The sequence below is a fragment of the Rhincodon typus genome, chromosome 7, assembly GCF_021869965.1.
Source record: "Rhincodon typus isolate 14 chromosome 7, sRhiTyp1.1, whole genome shotgun sequence".
In the NCBI taxonomy this organism is placed as follows: domain Eukaryota; kingdom Metazoa; phylum Chordata; class Chondrichthyes; order Orectolobiformes; family Rhincodontidae; genus Rhincodon; species Rhincodon typus.
The window spans coordinates 25,007,703-25,021,939 of record NC_063338.1 but is presented as its reverse complement, the minus strand read 5'-3'; the positions used below and the strand labels follow the sequence as shown (position 1 = coordinate 25,021,939).

The following is a 14,237-nucleotide window of genomic DNA, read 5'->3' as shown; positions in this document are numbered from 1 at the left end:
TCAAGGAGTGCATTTCAGATCCTAACCAATTGCTGTGTAAAAAAAATTTCTCACATGCCATTGCTTCCTTTCCCAAATACTTTAACTCTGTGCCCTCAGGTTCTTGATCCTTCACCAACAGGAATGGTTGCTCCCTATTTCCTATGTTCAGACACTTACTTCAATCAAACCATCTCTCAGCCTTCTCTTCTCCAATCTACCTACAAAAGTGAAATTCCTTATTCCTAAAACCATTCTAATGAATTGTTTCTTCACCATCTTTAATGTCTTTACATTCTTCCTAAGGTTTGGTGCACAGAAATAGAAGCAATACTTTAGGTGAGGCTGAACTAATGTTTTATAAAAGTGTTATCATAATTTCCTTGCTTTTGTACTCTATATTCTGATTGATAATGTTTACAATGCTGTACTTTTTGTTCACCACATCAACATCATCACGCTCATCATTGCCCTCTGTCACCACTTCAAAAACCTCAAACAAGTTAGATGAGCATGATTTCTTTACGCATCCATGTTGATTTTCAAAATGACCTGCATTTGCCCAAGTAACTATTCATTTTGTCCGAAATCATTCTTTCAACAAACTTGCCCACGAAAAACATTAAACTGACTGGTTTGTAGTTGTTGGCCTTATTTTTATGCCATTTTATAAACAAAGATGTAACATTCACAACTTCCTGGTTGGATCTTCAGTATGAAGATTGAAAAATTATGGGTTTGCATTTTTGCAATTTCTACTCACTTCCTCATAATCCTTCGATACAGCTTATTTGGTCCTAGTGCCTTATCAACTTGAGTACAGAAAGCCTATCCAACACTACATCCTTATCCATGTTAAAACTTTCAAGTGTCTGAACTCCTTACTCTTTACCAAGGAAGAAAGTCAAGGTAAAAGTCAGATCCAAAGTATTCAATTAATGCCTCAGCCATGCCCACTGCCTCCATATGTAAATCGTCTTCAGGAGGAACCATTCCTCTTTTTACTACTCTTACTATTTATATCCATTGGATTCCTTTTATGATTGCAACCAGTGTCTTTTCATATTATTTTTGCTTTGATTTGTTTTCTCAATTGTCTTCAAGCTTTTATGTTCAGACTAGTTCTCAGTTCATTTGATCTCTGACTGGTGTTGTGAATCCTACCTTCACAGTTGGAATGACAGTTCAGAGGGATGTGGAGTCATGAATACAAGACAGTCTGGCTATCTAAAGGATTATAAACTTTAAGGGGCTTAAATTTTGAATGGACTTTAATGAATTGAGGTGTTTATTAATATAGTAAAGGCTATAATTAATATTTAGAACTTCATTTTACCTAATCACAAGATGGTTCTGGAGGTCTGACTATGATGGATATTAGATGGGTTGGCATGGAGCGTGTAAGGGCAAAAGATTATGGATGAGTTGACATGAATTGGGAAATGGGCTATTAAAGTCTGGGGGCAATTGGCATGAGTTAGAATAGAATTTATGAGGACACACTGACAGTGGTGTGGGTATAGTCTGGCGTATGTTGGCATAGTGAATGTTCTGAGTGGCAATAGCCAGAAGATTTAATATTCTACAAAATAACAAGGATAATATCCCAGAGAACCGAGATGAACCCATTAAACCATCCACTTCACTGCTTAACAGGCCCTATGACGACCTCTAGCCAGCATCTCGAGACAGCAGACATGTTCAACCCAGAACATCCCCAGCCCAGTACCCTATCCATGAACAAAGTTCTGGGCCACTGCCATATGCAGTTCTTGGAACTTTAAAGACAAGCTGAGCTTTCCAGCACATACATTTACAGGTCACACATGCTCATTAAAAAGCTACGTGGACAAGAATTAAAGTTGCCTTTACTAATTAACTTAGATGCCAGCATGCAATACATGTCTTCAGAATCATGAATACAGAATTTGTATGCAGCAAGAGAGGTAGTTACCTTTCTCAAATTTTGGGGTGAAATGCGGCTGCTTTGAGCTGACTGGGGAGGAGTGTTCACCTTGTCATATCACAATTGAGATTGGGTGGTAGTTATCTAGACAGCAGAGTAGGTAAGAGATGAAGGGCCAAAATGTACAGTACTACACTGGGAGCTCTAGTGATGCTCTGGGTTTTCAAGGAAATAAATGCCTATCCAGGTGTACTTTTAATACATTGCAGGACCTTCATAAGTTAACAGGAGGGGCATCAGATTCTTGCCCAACCCCACCACAAGATTTGCTGTGTACCTCACGTGTAATCAGCTGACAATCACACAAGAAAATCTCACCGTTCCCTGAGCAAAACTGATATTCACTTTCATGCCTGTTGCCAAACTTATACTCCAAGATGGAAAATTTCACCCATTATGTCAATATCATCAATTCTTAATAAGGCGATAGGAAGTGAAGAGGGAATTATGGGAGAATGAAGCAGAAAACTTAATAGTTTTATTAAGCTTTCATTTGTACCTCTTTTTTAAATGAGATGAGATCGGTTAAATGTCTGTGCATTTACAGATTTTTTTGAGCATTAGTGAAATACGCTATGTCTTTTGATTGCATGCATTTTAGTGAAAAAAATCGAGTTAAAATCACATGAATTTGAGGACTCATTAGACTGCTTTCTGTTCCCTCTAAGGTATGCCAAGTGTAATTTACTTTCTTATGTCGGTATAAATTTAAGATTAACATCACATGACATAATTCCAGTTATCCCATTATTGCTGTAGCAGTGCACAATTGATCCTCTATTCATTCTCACTTAAATGATTTCAAAATCCATCATGAATTTGTTCCAGAAGTAGGCTACAGGTTACATTCCAATTCTACCCAGTAATTATTTGAATTGGATTACTGTCAATTTACTCTTTTTCCATCGTGTCAGCATTTGCAATTATCCTATCGCAGTACTTTGGAATTTTATTCAATGTTTCTGCCTTGCTACATCTTATTGCATCTTCAAATGTATTATTCAAAGCCTACCTCTGGTTGGACCTCAGTTTCTGTCCAGGAACACATTTCCCCATTTTCTGCTTTGTCCAATGCCTCACTATGGGAAGTTTTGCTACATGTAAGCTGTAATACAGATGCAACTTGTAGAAAAGTGCCAATAGGTTGCTCCCAGCATGAAATTATAATACTGTATTGGTCAACTGTTAATTTCAATCAAACCTGCAAGAACTTACACTCCAGCTTATCTTCAGCTCGTCCCCGTTCCAAAAGTGACAGATAACAGACAATATCCTTTAGAAATACCACTTGTGGCATCTGTGACTGCAGCATGTGAGATGGTGCCTTTAGAGGACTGTGACTCTTCCGAAGTGCTAAACTCATCTTCTTGTCTAAACATTTTGTACCTGTGGAAAAATAAGGAGCAAATCGAATTTAATTATATTAAATGCTGTTAGACAGTCAATCGTGGATTGGAGAGAGAGTTTACAGACTCGACAGTCTCTTCTTGTGATTATTAAATTATATTTATCACATGAATGCCAGTAATTTCTATCATGCTTAGCTTGTCTGTGGAGGTTATGCATTTTTGAAATTATGTCCTTTCAGACCTAGCAGAATGGCAAGCTGAAATTGAATCCTATTGTATTAAACTAATGATATAAACCACTGATACATATCCCTGAGCAAGGAATGCAACAACATAGAACACCTGCACATCTGCTAATGTGGTATACTGCATCCGCTGTTCCCGATGTGGCCTCCTCTACATCGGGGAAACCAAGCGGAGGCTTGGAGACCGCTTTGTGAAACACCTACACTCGGTTCGCGACAAACGACTGCACCTCCCAGTTGCAAACCATTTCAACTCCCCCTCCTACTCCTTGGACGACATGTCCACCCTAGACCTCCTCCAGTGCCACAATGATGCCACCTGAAGGTTGCAGGAACAGCACCTCATATTTCGCTCGGGAACCCTGCGGCCCAATGGTATCAGTGTGGACTTCACAAGCTTCAAAATCTTCCCGCCCCCGACCGCATCCCAAAACCAGCCCAGCTCGTCCCCGCCTCCCTAACTTGTCCACCCTTTCTCCTACTTATCCTCTCCTCCCACCTCAACCCCAACCCCAACCCCCACCCCCTACCCACCAGCCTCATCCCCGCCTCCTTGACCTGTCCGTCTTCCCTTGACCAACCAACCCCCATCCTAACTCCCCACCTACAGTCACCTTTACGGGCTTTATCTCCGCCTCCCTGACCTGTCCATTTCCTCTCCACCTATCTGCTCCTTCATCCATCTTCCATCCGCCTCCCTCTCTCTCTATTTATTTCAGAATCCCCTTCCCCTCCCCCATTTCTGAAGAAGGGTCCAGACCCAAAACATCAGCTTTCCTGCTCCTCTGATGCTGCTTGGCCTGCTGTGTTCATTCAGCTCTACACCTTGTTATCTAACATAGAACACTAGCTATTTAAACACTAGGGAAGTCAATATCATTGATGCATACTGACAATACCAAGAAAATAGGCATCACTGGTGCATTCGCACAGACAAAGCTAAAATAATTAGGTAGTGGTCAGATTATTACAGATGTTTACTTCAGCGGACACAAGTACAATGGCTGATGATATTAGAAGTTTGGTGATATGGGTACTCTCTTTTTTCAATGAACATCAAAAATATTTATCTGGGGTACCTTTGAAGGAACAAGGGTTCATTCTTGCTGTATATCTTAATGACCTGCCCTACTTGCAGGATCAGCAGATAGATTTATAGCAGCTTTCCACCACACATGTATAAAATGGGCATAAGGCAAGGATAAGGAGCTGAAGGAATTTGCAAAACATACTAATCCTTGTCTTGATAGTCTAGGAGATGCTGGGTTTTGTCACTGGTATTTATTGCAATAAAATCAAGTGGACCACCTAATAATCACGGTAGCAGAATGATTAAAAGAGGTTGAGAGCTAAGTGTGTTTTGCTATCCCCACAGCATCATACTGATGTCACTATTATGTATTTTGATGTTCTGTGAATTAGTGAGTATGCATAAATGCGAAGATAGTAATTCTATCAGTTGTCAATGAGTCCCATTGCTGTAATTATACTAGATTGTGAATTGTGCCCATCACCATTTTCTCAAATGACATATTGTGAAGTATAAAATATTTCACTGTAAATACAAATGCCAATAAAAATACTTCTTCCTCCTAAAGCTAAATAGCTTGCAAGCAGCTACAAATCTCCATGTTTTCGTGCTCTAGAAACTAGCTTCCTGGTACCACGTTGGCAAGACCCATTGTTATCACAGCTTTTGGTCCTGTGGTGGCATGATTTTGTGTGAAATAAGTTTGTTTCAAACAATATCACAAAATTATTTACTGACATAGATCATTGCTGAAGAAATTAAACATGATCTCCTCGGATGAATGTGGCTGCCAACTAGAGTGCTGGGCTTTTTTTTATTCTTTAGCTGTTCTAACCAACAGATTGAAAGATGTTTTAGTTTGAATACACTACAGCTACTTGTACTTATGTACTACAAACATTTTTGACAATTCATTTTCCTGATAAATGTATCTTTCAGCTCCCAGGCAATATTTATTCTACTGATGCTGAAGAATCTCATCAGAGTGTTGTTTGTACTTTGTAAATAACCTTACTGACTGGCTGCATGAAGCCAAAGAATCTTAATGAGGTGATGGGCCTATTTTCCAAATATGGCCTATGTAGATCACTGCATCTGTATGAGTCAGTCATCAAAATAACATTGTTTTCCAAATCAGCATCACAGTAAGCTGTAAGCAAATATTAGGGTACTAAATTGGTTAGGTGGTGCCAAAGTAAGGGAGGGGGAAAAGGGGAAGGACTGCATTAAAAAGTAAAAATTCAGTTGAAAATTAAGAAAACAAAAAGATTGACTGGACTGTTAAAATAGCCATCACAGGATCTGAAACTGGGGTTCTGCCAGTAATTCAGCTGGACGTCACAAAAACTTTTTGAAGTTTAGTACATGTGATCATGCAGCATTTCTTCAGCACTATGGCAAGTTATCAAGAGATGAATTATGAGAGACCGACTTTCATTTTTGTTGAATTAAATGCTTATGCCAATTCTCTACACAAATAACATCAAGCTTTTCCCACTAAAAGCAGAGTTAATTTTATCTGGATTGCAATACTTTCCAAAGAGGCTCAACTTCTCTTCCTATAAATTGGCTGCATACAAAGTTGGCATTTCTTATCAACTGCTGACCATTTTCCAGGAAGTAGTAAATCTTTCTAGTCTTCAAATTCTAGAGTCAGGATCAAACTTGTGATTATTCTGTGTACTAAGTGTTAACAGGTTGAGTCATGGGGCAAAATGGAGAGATCTGGGCTTCCAAGTCTGGAAAGGAACCTTATGAGGATACGATGGTATAAAAGCTATGTATCATAGTTACAGGAGTAAGAAAATAATCTGTAATTTTACACTGATTGACACAGGAAGTGCACACAGAGGCAAAGATTCTTTAAAACTATGGAAGAAGGGTAAGGACACACGTTCAAGCTAGTAAAATGCAATTAAACATGGTCAGCAATAGAGAAAGCTACAAAGCGTTTCTGGATAAAGGAATTATGATGGCATTATGATGGAATTATAATAGTGGACCAAATGGCTTTCCTCATATCATAGCATCTTCCATATATGCTGCTAAAAAGCATTACAGATAAAAGAGGCATTAAGTATAACCAAATCATTCTTGTTTATCTCGAGTATATAGCCTCAGCTGACAGTTCTCTGAAAGTAATCTAAGGGCACTGCATTGTTGGAAATGCTATCCTTCATCAGCATGTCCAATGTCCACCTGATCTCAATTTAAGATCCAAAGGCATATTTGCATAATGACAGTGCAATTCACACAGATATCTTGATAATTATTTCCCTTTGACCATCATCAAAAAAATTAACTAGTCATTCTGCGATCTGCTGGGAAATCTTGTGGTGCACAAAATGGGCTACCTTGTTTCCTTTTACATTAAAAAATTTTGTAGTTCCAAGTAATTAATTGTAACTGAAGTGATGAAGTACTCCTGAGAAATATGATAATGTTCTACAAATATGCCTGTTCACCCTTCTGAAAATGGCATAACATGGCAATGACAATATTGTAGATGTTACTGGTGTGGAGAAATATGCTGTTGCATTGCACTTTCCTCCCTCCAACCCCCCACTCCCATTAAATGCTAGCGGGGGCGGGGGGGTGGGGAATAAAATCACAAACCAAAGGAAAAGAAATTGGTGTTTTCAAAAACACATTTTAAATTTAAAAAACATTTTTAGGACTAGTTTATAATTTACTAGAGCTAATAGATTGTATTAATCTCTCCCTGGGCCTTCAAGATCAAATAACATGTCAGGATAATAACTTTCTGCACGAAGTTTAATTGTATTTACACACAAATCCAACAATTTCTTGAGTTTTGGACAGATTGATTACAACCTTTGAAGTTAATAGTGGAGCAGCGCATATTATCCATCAATTTCTAGCCATTCACAACTGGTCATATCCATTGTCCACTAAACATTGTTGGTATTTTGTAGATGAATAACGGCTAGGGCTAAGACTTGTCATTATTTTTACAGCAAATGCTTGGCTAATACTGTGTATAAAAATTCTTGTTCTTGGTTCCTGCCTGTAGGGAAGGAAAATCTGCCATCCACATCTGGTCTGGCCAAAATGTGACTCCAGATCCACAGCAGTGTAGTTAATTCTTCTGTACCCTCTAAAATGGCCTAGTATGCCACTCAGCTGTACATGACTACTACAAGTCTGAGAGAAGGAATTATAAAAAGATAGACTTGGCATTGACCGAGACACTGTAGACAACAAAGCCAAACGCAGCCCTGTTGACTCTGCAAAGTCCTCCTCACTGACACCTAGGACCTCGTGCCAAAATTTGGAGAGCTGTTGCACAGAGTCGTCGAGCAAAGGCCTGACTTAGTTATTTTCAGAGAAACAATATCCTGGCCACAGCCAACAGCATTCCTAGGTATGTCCAGTCCCATCAACAGCAGAGACCTTCTAGTTGCAGTGCACAGTGACACACAGTTGGCAGGGAGTTGCCCTCTGAGTCCTCAACATTGATTCTGGAACCATGAAGTATCAAGATATCAGGTCAAAATCAGTGAGAAAACTTCCTCTCATCCCCTCAGTTTAAGCGAGTAGAACATTATTTGCAGGACACACTGAGGATGGCAAAAGCACAGAATGTACTCTGCGTGGAAGGCTTCAATGCCAATCAGAGTGGTACAGCATCACTACAACTGACCAAACTGGATGAGTCCTAAAAGGGCATAGCTGCTGGATTAGACATGCACGAAGGAACCATCAAAAAGAGAAAAACTTTACTTGGCCTCATCTTCATCAATCTGCTTGTAGCAGATGCATCTGTTAGTATGGGGAGGATTGACACTGTACTGTCCTTGTGAAGGTGAAGTCCCGAGTTCGAAATGATGACATCCTGTAACTTGTCGTGTGGCCCTATCTGAATGAGACAGATTTGAAACATTTCCAACATCAAGACTGGTCATTTATGAGGCACTGTCAGTTCACAGCAGCAGAATTATACGCCAGCACAACCTGCAACCTTATGGTCCAGTATATACCCTGCTTCACTGAACAACGGTCGATGTCCTGGCTGAAGAGGGAATACCAGCAGCAGCACCAGACACACCAATGTGGCGTCAACTTGGTGAAGCTACCACACAGGATTACTTGCATGCTAAATAATGAAAGCAGATGCGACAGACAGATTTGAGAGATCCCACAGCCAACAGATAGGATCTAAGCTCTGCAGTCCAGCCACACACTGGAGGAAGACAACAAATATCCCCACCCTCAATGATGGAGGAGCCCAGCACATCAGAGCAAAACATGACAGTGAAGAACTGGCACAATCCTTGTCCAGCAGAGCTGAGTTGATGATCCATCTCAGCCACCTCCAGAGAACCAGAGTTTCATGAACGCCAGTCTGTAGGCAATTCGATTAACTCCACATAACTGAAGGCATTGGATACCACAAAAGCTATAAGTTCTGAGCCACACTGTTTCAATCTAGCTACAACACTGACAACTACCTGGCAATGTGGAAAAGTTTCCAGTTAGGTTTTGTCCACAAAATGCTGACCAAATCCAATTCTATCAATTACTACCCTATAAGATTACTGTCAAAACTGAAAATGTGCCAGCAAGAGTGCTACCTAGCAGCATTTTCTTAGCAATGACCTAATGCTCAGATTGGTTTCCATCAGGTACAGTCAGCTCCTGACCTCATCACTTCCTTAGTCCAAACATGGACAAACAGCTGAACTCAAGAGAAGTGAGAACATCTGCCCTTGGCATCAGGCAGCATTTGTCCAAAATTTACATCAAGGAGCCTTAGCAGAACTAGAGTCGATGCAAATCAGGGAGAAAATTCTCTACTGGTGAAAATCATACCTGGCACAAAGGAAATCACACCATGAACATCTTCGGGGTCTACTACTAACCCAAAAAAAACAAAACTGGAGCAGCCATGCAAATACATTTTCTACTAGTGCAGGTCAGAAGTGGGGAATTCCAAGAGTCGTTAACAACAGCTTATAGTACAGAAGGAAGCCCTTTGGCTCATCGTGTCCCCAGTAGTCATCAAGCACCCATTTGCTCATCGCATTTTCACTCTGCAGCAAGCTTCCGACTCCTCAAAGGTTTTCCACCATCTACAAGGCACGTCAGGAGTATGATGAAATGCTCTCCGTTTGCCTTGATGAGTGCAGCTCCAAAAACACTCAAAACTTACCACCATCCAGGACCAAGTAGCCACTTGACTGGCAACCCATCTATCATGTTCAATATCCACTGTCTATACTGCTGATATACAGTGATGGTAGTATATACCAACATCACACTACACAACTCAACAATACTTCTCTGGTAGCTTCTTTCAAAATGGTGACCTCTAGCATCTGGGAGGAAAAGAGCAGCGGAAACACAGGTAAATGACCTGCAAGTTCCCATGCAACATCCTTCGGTGTTCAGAAAGTCAAAACCCTGATCTCCCCTCCTAACAGCACTGTGGGAATACCTATACCACATGGATTGCAGCAATTCAAGGTGACAGATTACCACCAGTTCTTTGAGTGTAACTGGGGATGGGCAATAAATGCTGCCCCAGCCAGTGACACCCAAATCACCTGAATGAATAAAAGGTAAGCACTTACACTCACAAAAAAAATCACCATCCTAAACATGCCTACCAGATTGGTGAGGTGACAGTGAATGTGTTTCGGTTATACATTCAATTAAGCTGGAATGTTTGAACCAGGCAATTACTACCATTTCTTTGCTCTTAATTTCAGACTTACATTTAACAATTGACATTGTTCACTCCAATAGCACCCACTGATTTCCCACCCCCTGCCAAATTTGCTAGTCCTGAACATCTACAGCCTTAAGGTAGAGATTCCACATCCATTTGCAAATAGTTCATTAATTTAATGTTTGAGACTTCCTGTTTCTTTGTCGAAAGTTTAAAATTTTTCTCTCTTCTTTGTGGCCTCCTCTCCCTTCACCACAGACCCCGCCCATTGCAGCATACTTTCCTCCCCATCCACCACTTGGCAGCCTGTTTCCTATTCCTGTGCAACCTCCCTCTCTCTCCATCCACTCTACTTACAGCCCCCTCTCACATGCAGCCTCGTTATCATCCACTCCTCACCATGCAGTCTCTTCTTTCTCTCCAACCATGACCTCCCTCCCCCACCTGCAGACCCTGCAAATGGCAGCTTTGGCACGAAGCGGTTCCTGCTGTTTCCCCAGCCATGGCTAAAAGGCAACTGACTCCCATTCCCCACTCTCCCTAGCCTGCTGGACCTCAGCCTGCAGGATCTTGATGCATCTCTGTCAACCACTCACTTCCAGCACTTCCTAACCTAATGCTTGTTGGACCTCCAAGAAGAGACTGCCCTTCCCAGTTTCCTGCTGATTAGACTCACCAACGTGGTTAACAGCAGAAAGCCTGGGAAAGAACTAGCTCCTCACCATTTTGTTCAATTTGCTCCACAGGTACAAACCTTTGTCTGATTTGTCATTCCCACGAATGACTGAATTTGTCCCAGACTATTTGGGGTTCTGGGACAAATTCCTCCATTGCCCCAATGTGCTTTGAGCCCTGGCAAAGCTGTAGGTTAACATGTAAAATTTAAAAAAAAAACAGCAAGTTCAATGTAAATACTTTGATGTAAAAAGTTGCGTATTATGCACAGATGATCAATACATTCAAAACATATTGTCATAAACAGAAGTGCTGTTTTATTTGCAGTCTGTATCATTCTCCAAACAGCTTAAATATCCCTTTCCTTCCCATTTGCCAAATTACAAATCAGAGAGACTCTCCTCTTGCCAGAATTGATCCGTCATTCAGTGGGCTATAGGTTAGGCTCTTAAGTATTAATCTATCTGCTTTACTTAACTGGATTAGTTTCCTCCTGTGTTATGAGTTAATGTCATATTATATCCTCTCCACAGCCCCATTTGTCCCAATTATCCAGCCATAACTTTTCTCTCTGCATCTGTTAATTTCACAGTCTCCTTGCAGAGTTGGTTCTAGTGTTAGGAGTACCACAAGGTGATTCCACTTTATAACAAACAATACAGCTGCTTATAAGTCATTTAACAATCACTTTAAAGTAAATCAGAATGTGGTTTCTAGAGGGGAATTCTAATGAAGGGAATTTAACACGTTTGGAGCGATTGAAGTTTTTAAAAGAAAAGTGTATTAAGGGAAGGACACGTTCTATACTTTCCACTTTAAATAGTTTCCCACCCTAAATCTCTCTGCCTCTCTTTCCTTCTTTATCTGTAAGTATTACAGGTACAGACATTTCCTGATCTGCCAAATCTTTTTGGAGTGAGTTTCACTATTTTCAGACTTTTATTATTTGAATAAGTTCTGTAATTTACTAGCTCTGGTTGATATGGACCAGGCAAGTTTTGTTATTCCTCCAAGAATTGTATAGCCATTTATTATGGAAATGTTTTGTCACTTTCTTTAAGAAAAAGCATTTGCAACAATTTCTGAGAGTGGAATTGTACAGGGTTAGTCCGGGCTGGAATGTCAAGGCTACTTTCTGGACAACAACCAATTTTCTAATGGATGGGCTTTGTTAGATTTCTTTCCAGATCAGCAATGTCAATATTCTGGACTCTTGGTCTGATTAGTGAGGGCTTGCAAAATAGTATGTTGGTTGTGTCAAAGGAAGGATTTCCAATTAAAGGAATCACAGTATGGATTTCAAATGTTCACCAGCATTTGGACTTCTAGGGCTGCAGCAACCACAGGCAAAGAAAAGGAGACAATGCGCAGATCTCTTACTCTTACCAAGGTGAGCTGTGTATTGTGAGGAGTTGCAGTGAGGCAAGCTCGCCCACGGATAAAAGAAAGAGGACAAGCTCCTCAACCAAACTGGCCTGGATGGCATTGTAAAAAAAGTTAACAGCAGATGTTTAGTCCCTCCAATTGCCAGCCGGTTCATGATCCAAGACATTGGGAGGGGGTAATAGATGAGTGGTGTAATGCTTTCAGGGACCAAGCTTCATGTCTTACTTGCTCAGCATTCTCCTGCACAGCACTCCTTGGGTCAACCACCTCGGAATTCCAGTCAGTCCTCTCTCTGCAGGTGCCTCACTTCCCCATCCAAAGGGCAACATTCTCACTCACCATGAGCTTTCCATACCATCTCCCACACGTCTCAGTGATCTTCCATGAATATCCTGTTTCATTCTTTCCTCTCCAAGTAAACCATCATGATCTTTCACACCTCTATTTGCTTGCCTTACAGTAGCAAGGCACAAAACTCAGGTTTAAACAGTTTTCCTCCTGATGCGGGATAGTGGGCATGGAGAGGGAGTGAAGGGAAAAGAGAGGAAAAAAAAGAGAAAATAAAAGAGGGTGGAGAGGGGGAGTGGAGGGTGGAGAGGGGAACAGAGGTGGGGGGGTAGATGGGGGAGGGGAGGATGGGAAGGGAGGAAGGGAGGGAAGTGCAGAGAGGGAGATGGTTTGGGTACAACGGGTTTGTGCCCATACTTTCACTTAGAATGCATTCAAGAGGTGATGTTCCAGATGGGACAGCTGCAAGACTTAATTGTATCAACGTGTATTCAGTGTAATACATTTTGACAAGCAGAGGCAATATATTAATGACTTTTAGACTTTGTATTATTTATCCAAAGGGAAACAAATGGAAGAATGGGGGGGTCGGAGTTAGATAAGCAGGAACCCAGAACTAACTTTACAACAGAACTCTGAAGTTCCTGAACACAGTGCAAGGTGCAACTTGGTGCAGTTGCTGAATTCTCATCATTTTCAGACCTGTGTGGAACACAAAGGTAAGTCCTCTGGCACACTTTCCATCAATATCAATGACCTATTAATTCATCCATGGGAAGGTAATGGAAATAAGTACAACAAAATGATGAACACCACATTGTTCCTGTATACAACTGGGCAAAATATACCAAGCATTTCCTTCTCATTGAACATATCAAGACATAATTTTCTGACTGTGATACGTTATATCAAATGTAGTTACCATGCCCTACAGACTTAGCATTGAGAAAGGGTTCTTTCCCATCTGCATATCTGATTGTATCAGCATTACAAAGCCACACTACAATAGTCATAGTAAAGTGCACATAAGGTTTGCTCTTTGCACACGATAATTTCTTGAGACCAACTGTTGCAAAACTCTGTAAACACTTATCTTCCTATTTAGCTTCTGCTCCAAAGCACAAACTGCTTTGTACTAAATGAGTACAACATAGCAAAAGCATCACAATTGAATGCACTATGCAGCACTAACATTTAATTGACCACCATCTGAGAAAAAAAAAGCCTGCTGTCAAGAAAGACTGATAATGGAAAATCTGGAGTCTAAAATTATTTTTTTTAAACAATTTCTCAAATGTAACAATTTCCTACAAGTGAGAGCAGCAACTTCAAACAAGCATGATCAAAGTAATTGAACTGTGTAAATTCCTCTTTCATGGATATTATTTTCACTATCCATGAGAAAGGGCACAGTAAAGGCAGCAATTAGAAAGGAATGCAACAATTCCGTTTTTCACTGTCAAGGACTAATCATACCAGACAGTGAGGAAGCTGTACTAGTATCAACTGAAATGAAGTCATCTGAGTTAATCTACTTCATCTGTATATATTTCTTTCACCTTTCAAGCTCTTTCTTGGGGTTCAGTAACTCTTTCATGTGCAGAGCTAGATGAACACAGCAGGCCAA

The 14,237-nt window shown here is 40.6% G+C and overlaps 1 protein-coding gene across 5 annotated transcripts in view; it reads right to left on the bottom strand.

Annotated features, from left to right (window-relative positions):
* The window catches only part of LOC109915947 (diacylglycerol kinase beta), a 409,322-nt gene that overhangs the window by 267,908 nt on the left and 127,177 nt on the right, over positions 1-14,237 (bottom strand). For all 5 annotated transcript variants that reach the window (XM_048599394.1, XM_048599389.1, XM_048599391.1 and 2 more), the window contains one exon: positions 3,161-3,331. In XM_048599394.1, coding sequence (XP_048455351.1) covers positions 3,161-3,331 — 171 coding nt within the window. The remainder of the gene's footprint in view (positions 1-3,160; positions 3,332-14,237) is intronic.